Here is a 26,563-nt window from a genome sequence, read left to right as displayed (position 1 = left end):
CAAGTGACATATGAAAAAAAATGACTTTACCAGGTGCACACAAAGCCTTATAGAGTGAGCTGTTGATATCAATATTTGCCTGCAGAATGACCCTCCCATCTTAGCTCAGTTTCTTGTAGTATCCAAAGACGATTCAGAGAGAGAGAGGAGATCAACAAAGCAATGGCTTCAAAACCAGGAGGAAAGAGGGCATCTATCGTCAGCGTTAAAGGGATTGGGACTGGTGAAACCCAGGAAAAGGAGAAGACGGTATGTTTTTAAAATAGCTTTTCACTGTATAATGATGCCAATATTTATTATTGAGTGTACAGAAAGGCTGTGCTGTAACTTTTAGCTCTGCGACAGGTCCCACGGCAAAAGTCTTTACATTTCCTGTGTCTGCACATAAATGAGTGGATTAAAAAGGAAAGGGAATTAGTAAAATAGTGGAGGTGTTTTCTTGACTAAAACAGAATATATATTTTTCTTGGGTAAAAAAGAACAATGTTTCCTGCTCCATAGAAGAGGATCAGGCTACAGAGGTAGCCTCTGTGGGCCACACAACCCCCCCCCCCCCCCACGCTGCCAGTAACTACTGTTGATTTATACTCTGAAAATAATATAAAATAATGATGAGCATCTATACACTTGTAGTGAACATATGTTTTCACTGATAATGGAAATACTCTAATATACTGTACATTGATGACGGATATCTACAGTATATACTGACAAAAAATAAAGGTATATGTATGATGATGATGTGTGTGTATATAATGGCCTTGAACATGCTGTAATATATAATGACAATGAGTATATATATATATATATATATATATATATATATGTGTGTGTGTGTATTGATAATGAATACAACACACTGTATAATTCTACTGGGTATCACTACACTATTAGTGAACAAGCTATACAGTATAATGAACATCAATATACAGCTAATGAACACATGAATACCTGTCATCATTCTGTAGTTTGCTATGATTATCCAAATGAGAATATATCAATGCAAATGTTGCAGAGTTTTCATAGTTATGGGTAGAATTTAAGAAGAATAGAAAGAGGGCGCCACAATAGCGTGATATCGTCTGGAATGCAGGTACAGATAAAAGTAGGTATTATGCTTACCAGATGGTGTGGCACTGTACTGTGACCAGTGCAAGAGAGCAGGCTAGCACTTAACAGTGGCTAGTACACTGTAGGAGCCAGGCTCCAAAGGCACTTGTTCTAGTTGCAACTTGGTATTTATCTCCTGTTGTCTGGACTTCAGGTGCTGCAAAGGAGTGATCTTATGTGTGTTGTTCAGTGGGTATATATGAACCACAACACAGACAACTTCAAATAAAAATGACTTTTAATATTTTATGACGCGTTTCTCAACCTACAGGGGTTGTTTCATCAGATAAAAAAGTGAATGTGGTAGAATTTACATCCTGAAAAGGGGAACCCCTCAACATCCGTAATCATGTGGAGCGTCTGTATAATGTTATTTTGTTTTGTAATTTATTATCTAATAAATACATGAAGTACAACTATGGCTTGTTCCACTCTAACCTTCAGATGCACAGCATTACTTTTACATGATGCATATTAGATTTATTTGCCATTTTCTCTATCTACAGGCCACTCTGAAAGGAAAATTATCTCTGGGAAACGTATCCTTCAGTAACCAGGGTTCCTGGAGCTTAAGTGGACTGCTTGCTGCTCAGAGAATGACCAAGAATCTTAAGGTACATTCTTTATATACGCCCTGCAAGTTCATGGGAAGAGTGTGTTTATCACTATAGTGATTTCTGCGCAACAGATTTACATCTTTCTGCCATTATAAAATAATTAGATACATCATTAATTATGCCTTATCACTTCCTTTGTGCTCAGTGACATTTGCATTAGTGTGAGCAGTTATCCTGTTTAAAGTCGTAGATAAGATTGGAAGCATTTTTGCAATATGTGTTTACAAAGATACTTCTAAAAATAAGCACAGCTTTTGTGGTTCAGAAAGGACCTCAAGTTCTGGCTCTTCGACCGAACTGCAACCCTCAGCGCCTTGAGACCCTTACGGGTGAATAGCCGCGCTTTACAAGAACTAGATAGATAGATAGATAGATAGTGGTAACTTTTATAATAAATTTGGCTTTCTGCAGATTCAGGATAAGGTCACATGCATGCTCTGGGTGCCAGTGATTTAATTTGTGTGTATGCACTGATAACGTTTAAAAAATGCATATTGCAGGAAATGCCTCTTGTCAAATTAGTTAAAGGGACAGTCTACAATAGAATTGTTATTAGTTTAAAAGATAGATAATCCCTTTATTATCCATTCGCCAGTTTTGCGTAACCAACACAATTATATTAATATACTTTTTACCTGTGATTACCTTGTACCTCAGCATCTTCTGACAGCCCCCTGATCACATGCCTTTTTATTTATTATTGACTTGCATTTTGAGTGCCGTGTTTTACTTATTCTTAAATTACTCCACGGGCATCAACACAATGTTATCTATATGGCCTACATGAACTAGCCATCTCCTGTTGTGAAAAGCAAATAAAAAAGCATGTGATTAAGAGTCTGTCTGTAGTGACCTAGACACAGGCAGAAAGTTAGAGGTTTAAAGGTTATAAATTATATTAATATAACAATGTTGGTTGTGCAAAGCTGGGGAATGGGTAGTAAAGGAATTATCTATCTTTTTAAACCATACAATTTTAGTGTTAACTGTCCCTTTAATTCTGAAATGCTCTCTAGTGCTTAGTTTAAATTAAACTTGTTTGTGATCAAAAATAGCTACCCAATCTTGACAAATCACATTTGCTTAGATTACGAGTTTTGCGCTAAATAATGCCAAAAAAGTGCGTTATTTCACTCTCCATAGCGCTGCCATTACGAGTTACTGAAAAGCATCCTTGTGCTATGCGTTATGGTTGCGTTAAACTCCATTCCGCACAAAAGCCAAGGGCTGAATTTACGTGCTCGTGCATGCTTTCCCCCATAGACATCAATGGGGAGAAAGTGTTAGAAAAAAAACTAACACTTGAAGTGCGGAATGGCGATTGCCGTAACGCAACACCTTTAATGTCTATGGGGAAGAGAAAGTTACATTTAAACCTAACACCCTAACATAAACTCCTAGTCTAAACACCCCTAATCCGCCACTCCCCGACATCTGCCACACTAACCCCTAATCCTCCGCTCCCCAACATCGCTGCCACTAAATAAAGTTATTAACCCCTAATCCGCCGCTTCCCAACATCGCAACACCTGAATAAAAGCTATTAACCCCTAATCCGCTGCTCTCCGACATTGCAGCCAATAATTAAAGCTATTAACCCCTAATCCGCCGTTCCCCGACATCGCTGACACCTAAATAAAAGCTATTAACCCCTAATCCGCTGCTCTCCGACATCGCCGCCAATAATTAAAGCTATTAACCCCTAATCCCCGACATCGCCGACACCTTAATAAACCTATTTACCCCTAAACCCCCGGGCCCCCCCCACTGCAAAACACTAAATTAAACTATTAACCCCTAAACCTAACACCCCCTTACTTTAAATGAAAACTTACAATATAACTATCTTAAAATAAATAAAAACTTTCCTGTGAAATAAAAAAAAAGTTTAAACTATAAATTAACCTAACATTACTATTCTAATAAAATAAAAAAAATACCAAATAAAAAAATCTAAATTACAAATTTAAGAAAACCTAACACTACGAAAAAAAAATAAAAAAATACAAAAAAATAATAAACACTAAATTTCAAAAAATAAATAACACTATGATTACAAAAAATAATAAACAAAATTTTCAAAAATAAAAACAATTACACCTAATAGCCCTATAAAAATACCCCCCCAACATAAAAACACCCCCTAGCCTACAATAAACTACCAATAGCCCTTAAAATAGCCTTTTGTAGGGCATTGCCCTAAGTTAAACAGCTCTTTTACCTGTAAAAAAACACAAAGTACTCCCAACAGTAAAACCCACCACCCAACCAACCCCTCCAAAATGAAAAACCTAACTCTAAAAAAAAAACCTAACTCTAAAAAAAAACCTAAGCTACCCATTGCCCATAAAGGGGCATTTGTATAGGCATTGCCCTTAAAAATTGTATTCAGCTCTTTTTCACTGCTCTTAAAAGGACACTGAACCCAATTTTTTTTTCTTTCATGATTCACAGCATTCAATTTTATGCAACTTTCTAATTTACTCCTATTATCAATTTTTCTTCGTTCTCTTGCTATCTTTATTTGAAAAAGAAGGCATCTAAGCAAAGGAGCCAGCCAATTTTTGCTTCAGAACACTGGACAGCATTTGTTTATTGGTGGGTGAATTTATCCACCAATCAGCAAGATCAACCCAGGTTGTTCACCAAAAATGGGACGGCATCTAAACTTACATTCTTGGTTTTTAAATAAAGATACCAAGAGAATGAAGAACATTTGATAATAGGAGTAAATTAGAAAGTTGTTTTAAAGTTGCATGCTCTATCTGAATCACGAAAGAAAAAATTAGGGTTCAGTGTCCCTTTAAAGGGCATTGAGCTCTTTTACAATTGGCCCAAAGCCATAATCTGAAGAAAAAAAACACCCCAAAAAATAAAAAAAATACCCAACACTAACCCCAGATTATCTACTCATGTTTCCTGAAGTCCGGACATCCATCTCCATCCAGGCGGCAAGAAGCTTTCATCCAGGCGGCGACATCTTCATCCATCGTGGGAGCGTCTTTTATCTTCATCCCGGTGGCGCAGAGCAGAGCCATCCTGGACCAGCGATGACATCCTGATCGAAGCGTCCTCTTCATATGGTCACCGCTGTATACTGAAGTTGAATGCAAGGTACCCATTTTAAAATGGCGTATCTTGCTTTCCTATTGGCCTATTCCTAAATTTTAATTTAAAATTAGGGGGTGTTAGGTTTAGGGGTTAATAGTTTTATTTAGTGTTTTGCGATGTGGGGGGCTGGTGGTTTAGGGGTTAATAGGTTTATTTAGTGGTGGCGATGTGGGAGGGCGAAGGTTTAGGGGTTAATAGGTTTATTTAGTGGCGGCGATGTGGGAGGTTGGAGGTTTAGGGGTTAATAACTTTATTATAGTGTCGGAGAGCGGCGATTTAGGGGTTAATGTATTTAAATCGTGTTGGCGATGTGGGTGGGCGGCAGATTAGGGATTAATACATTTATTTAATAGTTGCGATGTGGGTGGGCGGCAGATTAGGGGTTAATAAGTTTCAAATAGTGTTTGCGATGCAGGAGGGTGGCAATTTTGGGGTTAATAGGTAGTTTATGGGTGTTAGTGTATTTTGTAACATTTTAGTTATGAGTTTTGTGAAACAATTTTGTTTCACAAAATCTATAACTACTGCTCTCAGATGGCGGTATGGATCGTGTCGGTATAGGCTATAACACAAGCATTTTAGCCTGAACGCACAACCTGTAATACCGGCACTATGAAAATCCCGCACTCAAACGTAATTTTTTTGAGTGCGGAATGGACGTTGCGTTACAGGCTAAAATACTTGCGGTATAGCTATACCGCTGCGACTGGTAATATGCATTCCTGGCCATTCCACAGGCGATGACCAATTTTTCAGCGGTATAGCTGTACTGCAAACTCGGAATCTAGCCGATTATTAGATAATGTGACTGAGGTTTTGTTTTTAGATCATACTATTAATCAGTTCACACTATGAAATGAGAAATCAAATCTCTCCTTTAATCTAAAATCTGTAACAAATTTAGATTTATCATATCTAATATGTAATATGGTTCTGTTATACTACAATTATTAAAATGTTATTCAAATAGTTAACCATACAAAAACTAGATTACATAAACAATATCCATTTTTTCTATATTTTTTAAATATTATATAGTTACAAAATATACTTAATGCTTAAAATTATAATATATTAGTATCTTTAGTATCTAATGTAATGACACCTCTTTTACAATATTTTTCAATAAAAAAAATATATATTTTAGTATTTAAAAGAATTAAAAGTAAGAATTAATTTAGTTATGAAACAAAAAAATATATATTGTGAACACATTCTCAAGAATATAATTGGGCTATAGGTTAAAACATGCCACATTAAAATCCACTAAAATTTAAATATGAATAAAAAGAGGGAGGAAACAATTTATATGTTATAAAAGATATAATTATGGGCCATCACCAGATATGCAAATTAATGTATACTATCAAATAGTGAGTGTATATGGTTTCTGTACAGAATTATAGTAATTAACGGGACAGTAAACACTGAGATTTCTGCATAAAATGTTTAGTTATGCATAATGAAACAACTTTGCAATATAATTCATTATTTCTCATGATTAATTTTGCCCTCTTTTCGTGTTATTTATCTCTGCAGACTTTTCAAGGCTAAACCTGCTACATAAATTTTCCTAATTGGTTTTAAGTCATAACAACTGCAAAAAAGTTCACTTTATATTAACAATATGTCCATGGCTAGCCTTGTTATCTGCAAACTAGAGCTAGACTGACTCCTCTAAATAAGGCAAATGGTGGATGGGCTTTAGCAATTGAAAAACAATTGCAGTAAAAAAGGATTGTTTTAAAAACATTATTATTATTCTGTTATTCTATAGCAACACAACAGAATTGTTTTGTAATTAGAAGCTAAGAATTTTCCTTCAGTTGAGTGGCATCTTTCCAATTACCATGTTAAAGTGATGGTAAATTCGTATGTATTGCAAAACATATTCTAGATGCTCTTACTTTAACTAGCAGATCAATGTGCTTATATTTAAAAAATAAACTTTTTTTACTTTGTTATTCCGTTTTTATTAGGGTAACCGTACAGTCTAATAATCTGCCTCTCTCTATATTTTTCACAGGTGCAGCTGTGATTGACATCGGTTTTAGCCAATCATCAGCTCACCATGCGCCCCATGTGAAATTGGACCTGCACGCTCCCGTGCTCTCAACTCACTCATTGCTATGGACTGCGCATGCGCAATTCTTACGCTAATTGCGCATCTCTAAATGATAATACTCATTATTATTAGTATTATCATTTAGAGATGCGCATGCGCAGTCCATAGCAATGAGTGAGTTGAGAGCACGGGAGCGTGCAGGTCCGATTTCACATGGGGCGCATGGTGAGCTGATGATTGGCTAAAACCGATGTCAATCACAGCTGCACCTGTGAAAAATATAGAGAGAGGCAGATTATTAGACTGTACGGTTACCCTAATAAAAACTGAATAACAAAGTAAAAAAAGTTTATTTTTTAAATATAAGCACATCGATCTGCTAGTTAAAGTAAGAGCATCTAGAATATGTTTTGCAATACATACGAATTTACCATCACTTTAAGGCACAGAGCTTCCAGTAGTTGTGCAGCCTTTGATAAGATACTTCTGAAATACCCTTCAATCTGATCAAACCAATGACTTTTGTTCTTTTTGCTCAGGGGTTAAATATATGTCAATATTTTGTATAATGCATAACACTGAGCTATAGTATAATATTTGTTTAACATAATTACATGTAGTAAAAGGACAATTTGAAATGATAAAATAATTAATATGTAGTAAAAAAAACAAAACTGCAATATACCTCCATTATTTATTTTGTCCCCTTTACTGTAATTTAATCCTAACAATTGTTGACTTTCCAATTCCTGTTAAAATGTAAAAGAAGTACATAATCCAGACTTAAAGGGACATAATACCCATATGTCAAATCACTTGAAAGTGATGCAACATAACTGTAAAAAGCTGACAGGAAAATATCACATGAAAATTGCTTAGCTCACACTAGTAAGTGCTCTGTGAACAGTTATCCTTAAAGTGAGGAGGGAAATAACATGACTGTGCCTGTAGATGCCAGATGCACACGCCCTTGCAAGTCCTGGGACTAGAATCTTGATTGGCTGCTTAAAGGGAAACTAAACCCACATTTTTTTTTACGATTCAGATAGAGCATGAAATTTTAAGCAACTTTCTAATTTACTCCTATTATCAATTTTCTTTGTTTTCTTGATATCTTTATTTAAAAAGCAGAAATGTAAAGCTTAGCAGCCAGCCCATTTTAGGTTCAGTACCATTGATAGTGCTTGCCTATTGGTGGCTGACATTTAGCAAACCAATAAGCAAGCATAACCCAGGTTCTCAACCAAAAATGGGCCGGCTCCTATGCATTACATTCCTGCTTTTTAAATAAAGATAGCAAGAGAACGAAAAAATAATAATAATAGGAGTAAATTAGAAAGCTGCTTAAAATTGCATGCTCTATCTGAATCATTAAAGAAAAAAAATGGGTTTAGTGTCCCTTTAAAGGCCCTTTACATTGGGATGTGGCTACTAAGGAAATTTTGAGGTAAAATATCTTCCTTTTTTACATAGAGATGTTCAGGTGATATTCTCTACTCAGCTTATTACAGCTATGCTGCATAATTTTCAAGGTATCATGTCCCTTCAACGCCGCTATTTTTGACATAGTCATTGGCTACAAACTCTAGCAACCCATTTACAATTGTCCCTTTATCTATTGCTTTATGGTCAATAAAACTCTACACATTTTTTTTTCAGTATTCAAACAAGCAATATAATTTTAAAAAGCACATCTCCATATTATTCTCATGCTAATGTTTGCTTTGAATACATCATTCTGTCTAGCATTTATTTAGTGTTTAATGACCCTTTTAAGAGTTTTCTTTCCATTTAAGAGTTAAGTTTCCAATTACCATGTTATTGTATAGAGTCTTTTTTGTCAAAACCTGACCAGATTCCAATAGTTGTGCAGCCTGTAATTAGATTCATCTGACCTTTGTGTATTAATTGCTTCACTCTGTTACAAATCTATTTCCTGTTCATGGGTTAAAGAAATAGCATTATTTTCTATCAGACATTTAAAATAGCACAGTTAAAATATAAAATGACTGTGCATGAAAAAGTAATGTGCAACAAAACTGTATTATTATGATGCAGCACTACTACGCATTAAAGGGACAGTAAAGTCAAAATTAAAGGGACAGTTAAGTCCAAAAAAAACTTTCAATTTTCAAATAGAGCATGTCATTTTAAACAACTTTTCAATTTACTTTTATTAACAGTTTTGCTTTGTTCTCTTGGTATTCTAGTTGAAAACAAACCTAGGAAGGCTCATATGATAATTTCTAAGCCCTTGAAGGCTGCCTCTATTTTATTTACTTTTCACAGCAGGGGAGAGCTAGCTCATGTAGACCATATAGATAGCATTGTGATCACGCCCGTGGCTAGTGGCAGACACTGCACTAATTGGCTAAAATGCAAGTCAATAGATAATAACTAAAAGTCATGTGATTAGGGGCGGTCAGAAGATGCTTAAATACAAGTTAGTCACAGAAATAAAATGTGTATTAATATAACTGTGTTGGTTTTGCAAAACTGGGGAATGGGAAATAAAGGGATTATCTATCTTTTTAAACAACAAAAATTCTGGTGTTGACTGTCCCTTTAAGCTTACATGATTCAGATACAGCATGCAATTTCCAATTTACTTCTATTATATTACTTTGTTCTTTTGGTATCCTTTGTTGAAGAAGGCGCTTAGGAGTGTGCATGTTTCTTAAGAAGTCTATGGCAGCAGTGTTTGTAACTATGTAAAACATTGCTATAAACCATGTCGCAGACACATCTGCCAGATGGCTTAAGACACGTGCACGCTCCTGAGCTCACCTAGTATTACTCTTTAACAAAAAATACCAAGATAACTAAACAAAATTGATAATAGAAGTAAATTAGAAAATTGTTTAAAATTCCATGCTCTATCCAATTAATTCAAGTTTAATGTTGACTTTACTGTCCCTTTAAAGTGTTTGCTCTAACCCTCTCTAGGCTCATAGCTAAGGCATTAAGTAGAAAAGCCATAATTACTGAATGTCAGGAATAGCTCTATTTTTAAAATGAATAAAATACATTTCATCAGTATAGAAAGAATAAATAGAAATTGATGTAGAAATAGAAATGTCCAATTTCTGAAAGCTTCAATCCATTTAATAGTATCTTTAAATATATTCTGCTTGCTATGTATTTGATGCAAACAATACAATTTTGTTAAAGGACCATTAAATACAGTGGGATTTCATAATCAACAACTACAATGCAATAGCACTTAATACGTCTTTTAAATGAGCAGAAGATTTTTTTTTTTTGACAAAGTTAAAAATTTACTTAAAAATTGCTGACCTCCTGTATCATGTGACAGCCATCAACCAATCATAGATTCATATACATATTCACTGTGAGCTCTTGCACATGCTCAGTAGGATCTGGTGCTTTAGAAACTGTGCATATATAAAGGCAATTTTATAATGGAAGTAAATTGTAAAGTCTCTTAAAATTGAATGCTCTGTATGAATCATGAAAGTTTAATTTTTACTTTAATATCCATTTCAAGCACAACAACACTGGCTGTGTCTATGTGTAAAGAAAATGACGTTTACATAGAGAATATAAAACTAATAGACAGAGACCTGAGAGAATATAAATTCCATATTCTAACCCCATTGATCCACTGAGTAATGCCAATGCTAATGTGCGCTAGTATTACAAGTTAAAGGCAATTGCTAGGAAGCATTGCGCTCATGAGAGCGCACTTTCATAGGCTCCAATGGGAGCCTCGCTTTCATGCCATCATAGACGGCATCAGAACCTAAGCCCAGAGAAGGGGGTTCCCTCGTGACTTTGGGCCCAATGATCTATATATCTCCACTCAGGTGAGATGATCTAAGAAGTCTCATCATAATGAGAGCAATTTAGTCATCACCCTTTTGAAGGCCCACCACCATTATATATAACTTGCAATAAAGTGCACCTTTAGACACATGGCTTAGACCCAGTAAAATGCTCATTGTCTTGAGTTGGATGGTACCTATTAAATGCAATAGGGTTTAAATGAGCTTCCACTGCTTAGTACAAGATACATGATGTGGCACTAATAATCTTAAAATCACTGTGGATCTTGGTTCAGGAGGTTAATAGGTTACAGGATTAATCTTTCACTGGAAATGTTACTTTATTGGAATGTGTTATCTGGTTTGGCAGCTATAAATAAATGTATAAACACTAAAATATTGTAAATATATTAAAAAATGTTATACAGTTATTTTACACATTTTTTTCTCAGGGAAGAAGAGCACAAAAAATAAAGAAAACAGAAATTGTGACCCCTCAGGTATGTGTAAATACATAGACGTATAATGTCTGTTTGTTTACTGCAAATAATAAAAAAAAAGTAATCTTGATCACTGTTCCTCTGGATACAGAGGCTTTTATTGCCCCTTCAAAATAAAAGACACACAAATAACATTCACCTTTGGTTACGATAAGTATAGAACAGCCTACTTTTCCATTGTCACCCACTCTGTAACTTTCACACTATACTTCCTGTCACTTCTGTTAGAGTTAAAGCTTTCCAATGCACTAGATGTGAGCCGATGAAAGGTTTAGTTCACAGTGTGCTCTACCTCTTTGGAAAACAAAAAATTGGACTATGACCACTCTACCACCCTGCTCTCTTCCACATGCTCTGTGGTCTGTAATTGTGTCTCACAGCTTACCAGTAGGCACTTTAAGTATTATTTTAAAATATGCACCATTTTTTACGAAACTTCTTTTATTACTTTTCTGGAAAATGCTGAATGTGTGCGCAGTACTCACGTACAGGTTTCTTATTGGATGGGTTTTAAACCCTTGCTCTGCCCCTGTAACCAAGTGACTCCACCTCTTTTGTCTACTGCTATTCCTACACTTATGGTGTAACCCCATGCTTCATGTTCATCTATCATCACCCTGCTCAGCGGCTGTTACCTATACTCTTTGTTACTGTAAACCTGAGCTCCCTGATTTGCCACTGTCTACACATTTGATTCTTAATCTGTGTTAGTCACCCTAAGTCACTTACTCTTTTATTATTACACTAATTTTCCCGCTGTGCCATTGTCATTATGTGCTCCCTGCTCTTGCACTGTGGTAGTATCACCCTAACCCTTGTAGTCTGCCAATGTCAGCTTGTTATTTCTATGGTCTCCCTAATCTCTCTACTCTGTGTTCTTACAATCAGTCTTCTGCTCCTCCACTGAACCTCTAAACTGTGTCCTGCATTACCACTGCCACCCTGATCTCTATGCTCTGCTACAATTACCCTGAACAGTTCCTTGATGAACTTCTTTATTCCCCCTTCTTTGTCCCTGTACCACTCTTAACCTGGACTTCTGTGTCACAACCTCCCCTACACCTTGTCCTATGACCGACACACTTTTCTATTAACTTTGCAGTAGTAACCCTGTGCTATTTGCTCCTTTTATCTTTGCCTTCTGCACAACCACAGTTCAGGCTTTGCCTCTGACAGTGACAAATAGTGTTCTTTGTTTATCTGGCATTCTTACTGTTATAAAACTGAGCTTAGATCTTTTTTGAAAGAGGAGGAAAAATGTTTGTTTGTGTAACCACAGAGCTCCTCTGAAAAGTAAATAAGATCTAATCCTTAGTCATACCTGCAAAAGAGTTTCATTTTATAGAAAAATCTTTTTCATATACACTGAACAAACACCTCTATTTACTGGTTATACACAGTCATATTATCTCTTTAAACTAATGTTACCTATACATTTCTCCTGTTAAAAGAACTCTAAAGAATGATTAGGTGTTTCTTAGGCTATTGACAGTTTGAGTTTCTATATATTATTAGAGACAATCAGCAAATATGCATTCTATATTCATCCTTTTGTTGAACAGGTAATTAAAAACTCAGCAAAAAAATAAATAATAACAAATCATATTTATTTATATACCAGCATTTTTAACCTAGGCCCAGATTACAAGTGGCGTGCTATTGAGAGCGCATCTATCAATATCACAAGCCAGCACAATCTGGTATTACAAGTAAATGGTTAAACAAAATTGCCAGATGTTTAGCGCAGCCAACATCTCATAAGCGCGTCCTATACTTTCAATAGGTAACGCAGCCGCGCTAAGCATTGTTGTGAGTTACAGTGTTAAAAATGTTAGCACAGCTAGAGGCCTGAAGTAAAGTGTTAGGGATAGAATCAAAATATATTATAGCACATGTAAAAGATATTAAAATAAAGTATTACACACACACATATATATATATATATATATATATATATATATACTGTGTATATATATATATATATATTTTAAACAAAAATAACATTTTCTACTCAGTGAAGTACAAAGCTATTTAGTAGTGCGCCTTCAGCTTAGCGCTGTTTAGTTTAGCGTACCTTCGGGTTAGCACTCAAGTAAAATCCAAGAAACAGTTTTGTAGAGAGCCCCATAGAAGTCTATGGGATTTAGCACAGCATGCTATCCGGCCTCCAGATGTAAATGTGCCTGAGGCTTTTGCTCAAGCACTAACTTTTTACTTTCAGCGCAAGAATACAAGCACTATTGATTTAACTTTAGTGCTAATATTTTTGTGCTCTGCTTGTAATATGGGCCATAGGATACCTAAAGTCATAAATGGGTCCTAATGAAAAATACTTATGTCAGGGTTCTTACAATTTCAAACTTTAAAAGGCCAATAAAATATGTATTTTTCACAAGGGTCCTCTTTTAAAGAAGTAATATGATAACCCTGCTATATCACCCATTACATAGTTATGTATACACCCATAAGGTATTACATTTAACTGCAGATTGAATGATGAAAACTGCTTCAAGTGTATGAAGCATCAGTTTGGATTAATTTAAAAAGATCCCCCTTGACGGTTCTATGGTGGGTGCTATTCCCCCCCATTCATTACTGTAGCACCCTTAAATGTGCCAGAAAGGTACCTTCATTCAGATGAGAATAGCCTGCTATTTTGGGCCTGAACTGTTCTTTCAGGGACATGGTACCCAAATGTTGAAGCACTTGAAAGTGATGCAGCATAGCTGTAAAATGCTGACTAGAAAATATAATCTGAACATCTTTTTAAAAAATGAAGATATTAACTCAAAATTCCCTAAGTATTCACACCCCATTGTAAAGGGACTTTAAGCAGCCAATCAAGATACTAGTCCCAGGACTTGCAAGGGAGTGTGCATCTGGCATGTGCAGGCACAGTCATGCTATTTACCCTATTCAGTTTAATAAAGTTTACTTCGAAATATCAAGAGATTTCAGTGAAATCTCATGAGATCAAAGCAAAGCATAGAACGACCTCAGCACTGCTGATGCTGTGATTCACTATATTTTGAGATAAAATATATTTGGTTTTTACATAGAAATATTCAGGTGATATTTTCTTGTCATCTTTTAACCGTTATGCTGCATCACTTTCAAATGATTTAGCATACGAGTATCCTCCTTTCCTTTAAAGATGGAGTCAAACTGATATACTGCAGGAAATTTCTCTTCTGTAAAAGACACACCCTTAGTGGGCATCCTCCCATAGGACAGGCTACTGAATGATATCCTTTCCCAGTTGAGCACCTCTCTCCAGTATTCTAAATATGAAAATCCCTCTTTTGGATCTAGTCATAATCAAACATACATAATCAAAAGCTTGGATGACTGATGGTCCACAGATCCTTTCAGTCCTTAACATTTCAATGGATTAGAATATTAATTTTTAGCACAATGTTAAAGGGATACTAAACCCAAATGTTGTCTTTCATGATTCAGATAGAGCATGTGATTTTAAGCAACTTTCTATTTTATTCCCATTATCAATTTTTCTTTATTCTCTTGCTATCTTTATTTAAAAAGCAGGAATGTAAAGCTTAGAAACCGTCCCATTTTATTTTTAGCACCCTGGATAGCGCTTGCTTATTGGTGGGCTACATTTATCTACCAATAAGCAAGAGTAACCCAGGTTTTGAAAAATTCCTGCTTTTTAAATAAAGATAGCAAGAAAATAAAGAAAAATTGATAATAGGAATACATCAGTGATGTGCGCTGACTTCAGAGGCTGGTGAGGCAGTGGCTAGGAATCGGATACACCTTCATTCTTTAGATATCCTTTGTTGAAGAAATAGCAATGCACATGGGCGAGCCAATCGCATGAGGTATCTATATGCAGCCACCAATCAGTAGCTACTGAGCATATTTAGATATGATTTTCAACAAAGGATATCTGGTTGTCTTCATTCTTTTGATATCCTTTGTTGAAAATCATATCTACATATGCTCAGTAGCTACTGAGCATATTTAGATATGATTTCAACAAAGGATATCAAAAGAATGAAGAAAGCCAGCTATTAGATGTAAATTGGAAAGTTATTTAAAATTACATGCTCTTTCTAAATCATGAAAGAAAACATATGGGTTTCATGTCCCTTTAAATGGTGTCTTGGAAAACTGGTCAACTTAGTAAACATGATGATTTTAGTCTAAAGGATTGTAACAGAAACTCTTGCCAGATAACAAAATGCTTGCTCTGATTAGGAGATCTAGAAATCCAGGCCCATTAAAATATGTTTAAAACATACTTTTTACTTTAATGCTGCAAATTATACTTATAGATTCCTTCATTATCATGGATCTACTTTTTTTGTGTGACTGTTGCAATGTAATTTCAAACATGTGAGAAATATCAGGGAATATAAATAGGCACCAAAGTATGGTGCCTACTGCCTAATCCAATTTATATTCCCTGATATTTCTCACACATGCTGCCTTGAAATTACATTGCAACAGTCACACAAAAAAGTAGATCCATGTCTGATCTCATAGAAGAATCATGGGATGGGCATCGTGAATATAGATTTAATACTAACAATATATACTCTGTCTCTGGATGAGCATTTTTGTCTTAGTATCATGATGAGACACAGGTAATTGGTGGAGTGCAAAAACACATTTTATTTGTAGCTTGAGCAAGTTGAGCTTCCATATATATATGGTACATGACTGTTCATATCTTGTTATTATTTGACATGACTATGCCTACTTATGCTATCTGGAAATTTAAAGGGACATGAAACTCAGTTTTTCTTTTGTGATTCTGATAGAGCATACAAGTTTAAGTAATTTTAAAATTGACTTCTTTTATTAAATTTGCTACATTCTTTTGGTATCATTTGTTGAAGGAGCAGCAATGCACCATTGAGATCTCGCTGATGACATGTGGTAAACCAATGTCAAGAGATATATATCTTCAACCACCAATCAGCCGCTAGCTTCAGTAATGCATTTCTGCTCCTGAACCTATCTAGGTATGCTGTTCAACAAAGGACTACAATAGAGTAAAGCAAATTAAATAATAGAAGTAAAGTGGAAAGTTGTTTAAAATTCCATGCTCTGTCTCAATCATAAAAGAAAATATTTGAATTTACTTTAACCTCACATTAGAAAGTTGCTTAAAACTGTATGCTCTATCTGAATCATTAAAGAAAGAATGTGGGTTTAGTATCCCTTTAAGCATCTATTGCTTTAACCCAGACTTAAATACAGTAATAACAAAACAAAATGCCATATTTAGGGCTTAAAAAATATAAAAGACATACCCAACAAAAACACTACGAAGGTAGAAATAAATCAGGAAGGTTACTAGCTAGGTATCTTAAACAAAAAGCACATAAAAAATATATTATGCAGATTAGAGACGACAATGGAAACCCCCAGAAATCCACCAAACAAATTTCTTATACTTTTAAAACATTCTTTCAAAAACTATACAACCTCAAAAGCTCAAACCCCAACGACCCCAATCAGGTCGCAAATAGGGCACAATTGATAGACAAATATCTTGAAAATCTTCATTTATCACAAATTACTGAATCTCAAAAAGAACAATTAAAGGAGCCCATTACATTAAATAAACTAAGATTAGCCCTGAAAGGCCTACCCACTGGGAGGTCACCAGGGCCGGACCCACATATATTAAATTATTTTCAATCCATCGACGAGCATAAATCCTTCTCTACCAGAGCATTAGAAGCTCACATAATATTAATTCCCAAGCCCAATAAACCTCAGGACCTTCCCTATAATTATCGTCCCATTTCGTTGTTAAACACTGACATCAAAATATACGCAAGAATATTGGCACATAGACTAAATAAAATTCTTCCAGATATAGTTCACTTTGACCAAGTTGGTTTTGTCCCGGGGAGGGAAGCAAAGGACAACACGGTCAGGGCCCTCAATCTAATTCACTATGCCAAATTTAAAAATGTCCCCTCTGTTCTGTTATCAACAGATGCTGAGAAGGCCTTTGACCGTGTTGCTTGGGATTTTATGAAGGCCACCCTAACTCATATGGGACTAGGGATTAAAATGCTCAACAGGATTTTTGCCTTATACTCTCAGCCCACTGCAAGAATACTGGTCAATGGTACCCTCTCCCCCTCCTTTCCAATTACAAATGGAACACGCCAAGGATGTCCGTTGTCCCCACTCCTCTTTGCGTGTGTCATTGAAACCTTAGCAGTAAAGATCAGACAAAATCCCCAGATTTCTAGACTTACTATAGTTGGGCAGAGATACGTGTTATCTCTGTTTGCAGACAATATGCTTTTTACACTTACAGACCCTGAACAGTCCATCCCACACCTCTTGTCCGAATTCCACAACTTCCAACTATTATCTAATTTTGTTGTAAATATGTCAAAATCCAAAATCCTAAATATTAACCTAACCGGGTTACAACTAACAGCTACCCGAAAAGTTACCCCATTCACTTGGTGCCCTCGCTCCTTGAAATACTTAGGAATACAGCTTACACCCTCATTAGATGACATATTTCGCTTGAACTACATACCTCTTAAACAAATCATAGTGGGAGATCTCTCTTCATGGAGCTCGAAAAAACTATCATGGTTGGGGCGAATAGAAGTCATTAAAATGAATGTGTTCCCAAGAATCCTCTATCTCCTTCAAACCTTGCCAATCCCTCTGCCTAAAGCATATTTCCCCTCATTACAAAAAGCATTTAGTGATTTTATATGGCGTAAAAAAACGCCCAGAATAAACAGATTAATAATGCAAACTCCTAAATCACAAGGGGGCATGGGAGTACCAAATCTTTCTGCTTATCGCCAGGCCATCTTCCTACAGAGACTAGTAGATTGGAACATTCACTTCAAACACAAAAGATGGGTCCCACTGGAACACTCAATAATGGGTAGGTCACACCTAGGGAGGCTGTGCTGGAGCAGCCTGAGTTTTCTTAAAAAGATCAGATTCGTTAATCCATTGATCCAAGAAACCTATCAGATTTGGGAACGCACCATAAACACGACTCACTATATATCATCAATCCCATCACCACTGATCTCCTTAATTGAAAATGGAGAATTCGTAGTGAGACCCTACACCAACCAAACTACAGTGGCCACGAAAAATAGGGATTTTACAATCCACCTAATAACCAGTAATGAATCACTGCTTTCCCAGACAGACCTTATATCAAAGGGACATGACTGCTTTGTCAACCGGTTTACCTATAGACAAACTACCCACTTTATAACCACACATGTACACTACAGAAACATGGTCAGGCCCCTGACCAACTTTGAATCCATGCGTGTTCAGGAACCCCCTGTAAGACACACATTATCAACCATCTACAAAATTCTAACACACACACCACCGAGTTATATACCCCCATATTTAGAAAGCTGGGAAAGGGACCTGGGAGTCATTATTTTACCCCAAACAAGTACGCTAATATTACAAGCCACAATGAGATCCTTAATCTCCTCCTCCATTTTGGAGACTAATTATAAATTGCTACATAGATGGTAACTCACCCCAAGGACTATACCACACTCATAGCAATAAATGCTGAAGATGTGGTCACGTGAAAATTGACACAGCCCACATGTGGTGGTGGTGTAACTCCATTCAGAACTTTTGGAGAGAGGTAATCCTGGAGGTGCAGAGCATACTAGGAACCCAACTCCCACTCGACCCTTTGATGTGGCTTTTACACAAACCTCCCTCAACAATAAGATACAAGCCATACCTACACCTACTTAACATCTTGAGTAATGGAGTTAAAATTCTGATAGCTAAAAACTGGAGAAGTAGGGAAGCGCCAACTATAGACATGTGGACCCGGAAAGTCTCTGAAATAATAGACTTAGAGGAATACTATTACCTTAAACATAATAAAATGGATTCTTATGCTGAATTTTCACAGCTTTGGTCTACTTACATCCAGACTAGAAATAACAGAAACGATTGAAAAACACGATTTATATAATACTGGACATGGGACTTATCATACACTGTAGATATTATGGAATTTATTAATCAGGGCGCGGACGGACTAGGAACCTACTGGTTGGTTTTTCTTTTCTCTTTATTTATGATTTATTGTTTCAATGTTTATCTGTTGTAATATATTATATTAAGTGGAAACCTACTATTTAAATTGTCAACACACTCCCTCAGCAAACTGGTTGACCTCAATATGGACACTCACATAGACTGTCTACCCAACATCTGGTCAATAAATAACCTTAGAGGATAATCCTCATATCTTAATTTCAAACACCACTGGGAGTGGGTTGCTACTACTCTACACTGTAGATCTTATGGTTTCATTAACGTTTCCCACAAAAATTAACAGTTGTTGTTGTAACCCTGCAAATTGGAGCCGCGTCTCCAAACTTTTGTAATTTTCATTTATTTACAATAAAGCTGTTTTAAAAAAAAATATATATATATATATAAAAGACAAAATTGAAATGTAAACCATTTCAGTGTAGGAAATTGTCTGACAATATACATGTGTTTATAATACTGTTTCTTTTAAATGCGATGAGTGCTTTGTAACGTTTATTATGGACATGATCTTCTTCTCATACAGCAGTGTGTTGTCGGCTCCTGTATTTTCCTTTCACACATGTTCAGGATGCTGGTTATGTTACATGGCCTATATAAATTACCTTAGAGTAATAAGGGAAAACCAGAGATAGACTCCTTGCTCACATGCCCTAGAAGGATGCAACTGCACCTCACTGATGAGGCTGAGAAAGGCCAGAACATATGTCTAGTGTTCAACAAATACAAAAAATATATAAAACCAGTGAAATATACAAACAATTTTGAAATAAAACAAATAAAAATAAAATGTATTATTATGCACCGTGCACTAATTACCAAATAATAGTAGGATAGAAACTTCCGAATAGTAAAAATGTTCAAGTATAAGCTGGAAACAGTTCCTACATACCTCTATATCAATATAATCTTCATAGAAACCTACAAAAGAAAAGGGCAATAGTAATGCATAATCCATAAAAAAAATATAGCCAGACAAGTGGTTAATCACGTTTTACAGAGCTACAATAGGTCTAAGGTATGCGCACAATGCACCTCCCCCAGCTCACAGGAACTCTGCCAAGATGTAGGAACTTCTCCAAAACACAGATTTATTACATGTATTTAAATACAATAGAACAATAATAAATTAACCATCACTTGGGGTGCCACATGTATAACTGTTCATTTATCATTTTACATCTTGGCAGAGTTCCTGTGCATTCCTTAGCGCTATTGTAGTTCTGGAATACATGAATAACGCCTTCTCTGGCTATACGTTTTACCAATAATGCTGTATTCCACTATGAAAATGTTATTTTTATTTGAAAATTATTTCAATATAGATGGAGGGAGGAATACTCATACTTGATGTAGTTTCTATATAACTTATATTTGTATATTTATAAGTTCACTGTGGTTTGTACTAAATGATATATATATATATATTTATAAACAGACAGTCATGGCCAAAAATATTGGCACCCCTGCATTTATGTCAGATAATGCATTATTTTGCCCAGAAAATTGTTGCAATTACAAATGTTTAGGCATTCTCGTGTTTATTTATTTTGTTTGTATTGTTATGACACAAAAAAGTGGAGAAAAAAATGCCAAATTTGACACATTCAACGCAAAACTCCAAAACTGGACTGGCACCTTCTCAAAATTGTAAGAAATAATTGCATTCCAAGTTGGTGATGCTCCTGTAATTTGTAATTAAACTCACTTGTATCAATTAACAGGTGCTGACAATATAGAAATCACACCGGCAACCAGTTAAAATGGTGAAACATTTACTCAAGCTTTCTGTTGTGTGTCTCTGTGTGCCACACTGAGCATGAAGAATAGAAAAAGCAGCAAAGAATTGTCTGAGGATTTGAGAAAAAAATTTGTGGAAAAGCATGGACAATCTCAAGGTTACAAGTCCATCTCCAGAGATCTTTATGTTCCTGTGTCCACTGTGCACAACATTGTCAAGAAGTTTACAGCCCATGGCACTGTAGCTAATCTCCCTAGACGTGGACAAAAGAGAAAAAAATATTAAAGATTGCAAAAAAATGGAATGTTTGAATGGTGGATAAAGAACCTCGATCAACTTCCAGAAAAATTCAAGATGACCTTCAGGGACAGGGTACAAATGTGTCAGCTCGCACTATACGTCGCCATCTGAATGAAAAGGGACGCTATGATAGGAGACCAAGGAGGACCCCACTGCTGACACAGAAACATAAAAAAGCCAGATTGGAGTTTGCCAAAACTTACCTGAGGAGCCAAAATCCTTTTGGGACAATGTGCTGTGCATGGACGAAACAAAATTACAGCTTTTTGGTAAAGCCCATCATTCTACTGTTTTCAGAAAAAGAAATAAGGCTTTTAAAGGAAAAATACAGTCCCTACAGTCAAACATGGTGGAGGTTCACTGATGTTTTGGGGTTGCTTTGCTGCTTCAGGCACTGGATGTCTTGACTGTGTGCATGGCGTTATGAAAACTAAAGACTACCAAAGAATTCTGTGGTGCAATGTAGGGCCCAGTGTTAGAAAGTTGAATCTCCATCAGAGGTCATTGGTCTTACAGCAGGTCAATGACCCAAAGCACACATCAAAAAGCACCCAGAAATTGTTTAAGGCAAAGCACTGGAGAGTACTGAACTGGCCATCAATGAGTCCAAATCTCAATCCCATAGAGCACCTTTGGAGAGATCGCAAAACAGCAGTTGGGAAAAGGAACCCTTCCAATCCGAGAGACCTGGAGCAGTTGGCGAAAGAAGAGTGGTCCAAAATTCCAGTAGAGATTCATAAGAAACTCATTGATGGTTACAATTTATTTCTGTTATTTTCCAAGGGGTGTGCTACCAAACATTAAATTGAGGGTGCAAATAATTTTGTCCAGTCCATGTTTGGAGTTTTGTGTGGAATGTGTTAGATTTGGCTTTTTTTTCTCCACATACCAATACAAACAAAAAAAATAAACATGAGAATGCATAAACATTTGTAATTGCAACAATTGTCTTGGTGAAGTGGTGCATTATCTGACAGAAATGCAGGGATGACAATATTTTTGGCCATGACTGCATATATATATATATATATATATATAAATATATATATATAGGGCTCAAAATTTCAGGTCGTAAGCTACAAGTTAGGTCAAAATGTTACTAGCCACTTTTGTTCCTACCCACTACCTGCCCACACCACACCCATTACCCCACTCTTTGCATATGTTTAGTCATTGTGAAACACCTTATTGTGCAGTAATTTTAAATATTTTTTATTTTATACCATAACAAATTAAATAATGCTGCATACAGTAGTAAATTAACAAAAATAAGTTTATAGCAATTAGAAACATCAACTAGGGTTTCCGGGGAAGACAACAGCTGAATAGAAATAGGAAGTTGTTGAACACATGTAGAATAGCAGACCTGGAGATTTTCTTTTAATTATTATCATCTCTCCCTTCTCTCTCTTAACTATCTTTCTCCCCTCCCTCCTTTCTTCAGTCTCTCTGTTTATCCTCTCCCTTCTCTCTCAGGCCATATCTTCTCTTTACACTCTTTCTTTCTCCTCTCTCATATCTCTTCACTCTTTTTTTCTCCATTCTCTTAACTCTACCTTATTCTCCACTTTCACTTTTCCTCTCCAATCTCTCTCTCTCTGCCTCTCAGAAGTCTAAACACTAATGGTGTTCCTAAAGCCCTAGAGAAATAACATATCCCTTTACATAATAATTTCGCACATAGCCCAAAATGTGTGTTTTGCAAAATGTAGACTCCTACTGCAGCATTGTGCTAACTTTGCTACTTACAACACGCCACCAGACTTCGGACCATGAGTGAATGTTGATTCACTAACTTTCACTCACCGCCATTAAATTTCAACTTGCAAATGGCTAGTAAACAGTGGAAATTTTGATCCCTGTGTATATATAAATATATATATATATATATATATATATATATATATATATAAATACAAGACTTGACAATATACTGGTGACAATATAATACCCACACAAACCCATACACAAGCAAATGTAGCTGTTGTTTTCTGCCAACATCTCAAAGCATTGGCTATTAATCTTTCATATCATTCACTTTCTATAATTTATTTAGTTGTCTTTTTTTCTTCTATGTCTTCCAGACTCTCATTCCTTCCTCATTCTCCTCAAATTAATCCCCTCCATCTTTTTCACTCTAGCCACCCTCCTTTGCATCTCGACCATCAGAAAAGGTCCGTGTCACAGCTATCAAGAGTATCCTTGAAAAATACCTGCCGGATCGATTGGGGCAGCTTACTTATGACCCTAAAAATGTTCCAATCCTGGTGAAGGAGGTCAGTGAGGAGGTCCGGACTCAAGTGAAACACGTACTACCTCCTCGTTACAAGGCATTGTGCGTTGTCACCTTGGGAGAGCGGGCACAGGAAGACATTGCTGTAGTCAGCCGCTGTCTCTGGGACCCACATGCTGACAGCTATGCGGCACATGTGTACCAGAACCAGAGTATTTTCTGTGTGGTTGCAGTCTATGTAGTGTACTTTGAGTAATATTGTAACTAGTAGCTCCTGTTTGTTGTAATTTCACTGAGTGTTTTACAAGCTGTTACACTGTGTGTACTCAAGTGTGTGACTTTACTTGTCATTTTCAGAGTGATTATGTGGTCATATTGTGTTTGTGTGCTGTTATGCTTTTTTTACTGCAGAGCATAATTTATTGTCTATATCTAATATCTGGCATGTGAAATTTTCTTAGTGCCAACATAATTTGGCTAATGGCTATGTTGTAGTGAGTGAATGAAAATGGGGCTTTGATGCCTGGCTTCAGACAATTTATAATTGTAAAATGCATAGTCACATATCCTTCACTAGATGTGTTCAGCTAGGGAACAGTAGTGCATTACTCTGGAGCTGACTATACATATATGTACATACATAATAAAATATTTTATGTTTTCCATTATGGATTTATAAAAGCCAAACATCTGATTAAGTTAGACTGTCTAACCTCACGTCAATTAACACTGTTATTACCTTTCACAGGTACATTTACACAATACTAATTTCTAGATACTATAATGCCCTTTAAATATCTTAGAAAAAAAACAAGACTCTTGGATCTATTGAGTAGGTGTTCTATTTATACCATATATTTTCATTTTCTGACTGTAGTTTGCCTTCATATGGGGTCATTTATTAGGTAATAGAGACATTGGGGTAGATTTATCATAGTGGGAGCGGACATGATACGATGTAGCGTATCATGTCCGCTGCACATCGATAAATGCCGATAGCATACACTGTCGGCATTTATCATTGCACAAGCAGTTCTTGTGAACTGCTGGTGCAATCCCCCCCCTGCAGATTTGCGGCCAATTGGCCGCTAGCAGGGGTGTCAATCAACACAATCGTATTCGATCTGGTTGATTTCTGTCCACTGGCTCAGAACAGGCGGACAAGTTATGGAGCAGCGGCCTTTAGATCGCTGCTTCATAACTGCTGTTTCCAGTGAGCCTGAAAGCTTGTGCACAAACAGGGGCATCACGCTCTATACGGAGCTTGATAAATTGTTGACATTGTCATAAACAGATAAATGTTCTTTTTCTTTAAGACATTTTATTTTTAAAGAAAATCCTTCATACTACTTACTATGGGGTACATTCCAATCTATTGGACGATTTGTTTCTGTCCTTTTTTTGGGGCAAAAAAGGGCATTTTTCGATTTTTCATTATCACAATCACAGGTTTTCAGCTGTTATAAGGGCTCAAAGATGTGAGGTTTTACGTGTAAGAAAAAAAAAGTCAGGTAAAGGGCTTTAACATAGAGATACATACATATACATGTCTAAATATATATAAATACAATCATGTAAAAAAGAAAGTACACCCTCTTCAAATTCTATGGTTTTACGTATCAGGAGATAATAACAATCATCTGGTCCTTAGCAAGTCTTAAAATTAGGTAAATAAAACCTCAGATAAACAACAACACATGACATATTACACTGTATCATGATTTATTTAACAAAAATAAATCCAAAATGGGGAAGTCATGTGTGAAAAACTAAGTACACCTTATGGTTCAATAGCTTGTAGAACCAGCTTTAGCAGCAATAACTAGAAGTATTCATTTTCTGTATAACTTTATCAGTCTCTCACATTGTTATGCAGGAATTTTAGCCCACTCTTCTTTACAACGTTGCTACATGACGCATGCAAAAACCTTACTTTTAGCATGGTTAGCGCGCGAGCGCTAAATACTGCTCCACTTGTAATCTGGCCCTGTGTTTAATGTCCGTTTAAGGTCTGATTGCATTACTTTGTCATCTGACTGAATCAATGAAATCACGTATTGCTTCACACTGTAAACGTCTATTATCTCTTTCTTTTTATTAATTTTGATATTATTACCAAATCCTTCATTTCAGAGCTATTGATGATAATAGTAGTGCACCTCTGCTATAGTAGTGAAGGGCTTGCTGCCCACAGGCATGCAGGAATGCGCTATTATCGTCAATAGCTTGGGTGGTGCAGGTGCAGCTTCTTATTGGCTGTACCCCCTGCCTTGTCATAAAAGAAAAACATTTACTTTGCAGATGGGTGGCTGGTTGAGAGTGAATAAACATTCAAAAAAACAAAGCAAAAAAAGACAGGAACAAAGAAATGTGTCTGCAATATGTGTGTTGCCGTCATTAATATGCAGGGCTTTAATTGCTATTGTTTCCTATGACTTTAAATATGGAATTAACAATGGGTAGGCAAGGGCCTAGTTCTGTTGAGAAAGTAGCAACTTGTGTTGTATTATGAGAGTGGGTCGTTTTCCTTACCTGAAGAGTTTTCCTTTCCTATTTCTCCTGCTTGTCAAGCTGGTTTTTCACAGTAACATTTCTATTATGCAATAAAGCTCAATTTAAATATTTCATTTTTTTATTTTTTGCATTAACTGTTTATTTTGATTTTGAAGCAAAATAATAATACAAGGAAGTGGAAATTTGTGTACAACTGAACCTTGGAGACTCTTTTCTCATTGGCTGACGCCAAGAATGAAAACAGGAATTTCCATGTTCCAAAAAAACTGTGATATATATTAAAATGTTGTAACAATAAATATTGGTCCTACAAGATTATCAAAAATATTTCAGTTTTATATACTCTGTTTAATATTTTTTAAGCCTTAAATATTTTGTTTTGTACTTGGTTGCTTTTTAAGTCTGTTTTGTAAAAATAATTCTTAATAAAACATGTTGAAATTCTAATATACTTGTTTTTGTTTTGTTTTTTACTAGATTTATTACAGAATGTATGGTAGATTACAAGTAGAGCGGTAAA

General features: G+C 35.9%; 1 protein-coding gene across 1 annotated transcript; it reads left to right on the top strand.

Moving 5' to 3' along the window:
* Positions 1–128: 128 nt before the first annotated feature.
* On the top strand, positions 129–26,490 carry LOC128662225 (dynein light chain Tctex-type 5-like). The gene is made up of 4 exons (XM_053716043.1): positions 129–249; positions 1,617–1,724; positions 11,141–11,188; positions 23,438–26,490. The coding sequence occupies exons 1-4, from the start codon at positions 163–165 to the stop codon at positions 23,783–23,785; spliced, it is 591 nt and encodes a 196-aa protein (XP_053572018.1). The 5' UTR covers positions 129–162; the 3' UTR covers positions 23,786–26,490.
* Positions 26,491–26,563: the final 73 nt, after the last annotated feature.

Source organism: Bombina bombina, chromosome 6, assembly GCF_027579735.1.
Source record: "Bombina bombina isolate aBomBom1 chromosome 6, aBomBom1.pri, whole genome shotgun sequence".
Taxonomy (NCBI): domain Eukaryota; kingdom Metazoa; phylum Chordata; class Amphibia; order Anura; family Bombinatoridae; genus Bombina; species Bombina bombina.
This window is presented reverse-complemented; position numbering and strand designations above follow the sequence as displayed.

Excerpts from the sequence above, each read along its gene's own strand:
- LOC128662225 (XM_053716043.1), top strand. The coding sequence starts at position 163 with ATGGCTTCAAAACCAGGAGGAAAGAGGGCATCTATCGTCAGCGTTAAA. Across the intron at positions 250-1,616 it reads CCCAGGAAAAGGAGAAGACG|GCCACTCTGAAAGGAAAATT; the intron begins GTATGTTTTTAA and ends CTCTATCTACAG. Across the intron at positions 11,189-23,437 it reads CAGAAATTGTGACCCCTCAG|CCACCCTCCTTTGCATCTCG; the intron begins GTATGTGTAAAT and ends TTTTCACTCTAG.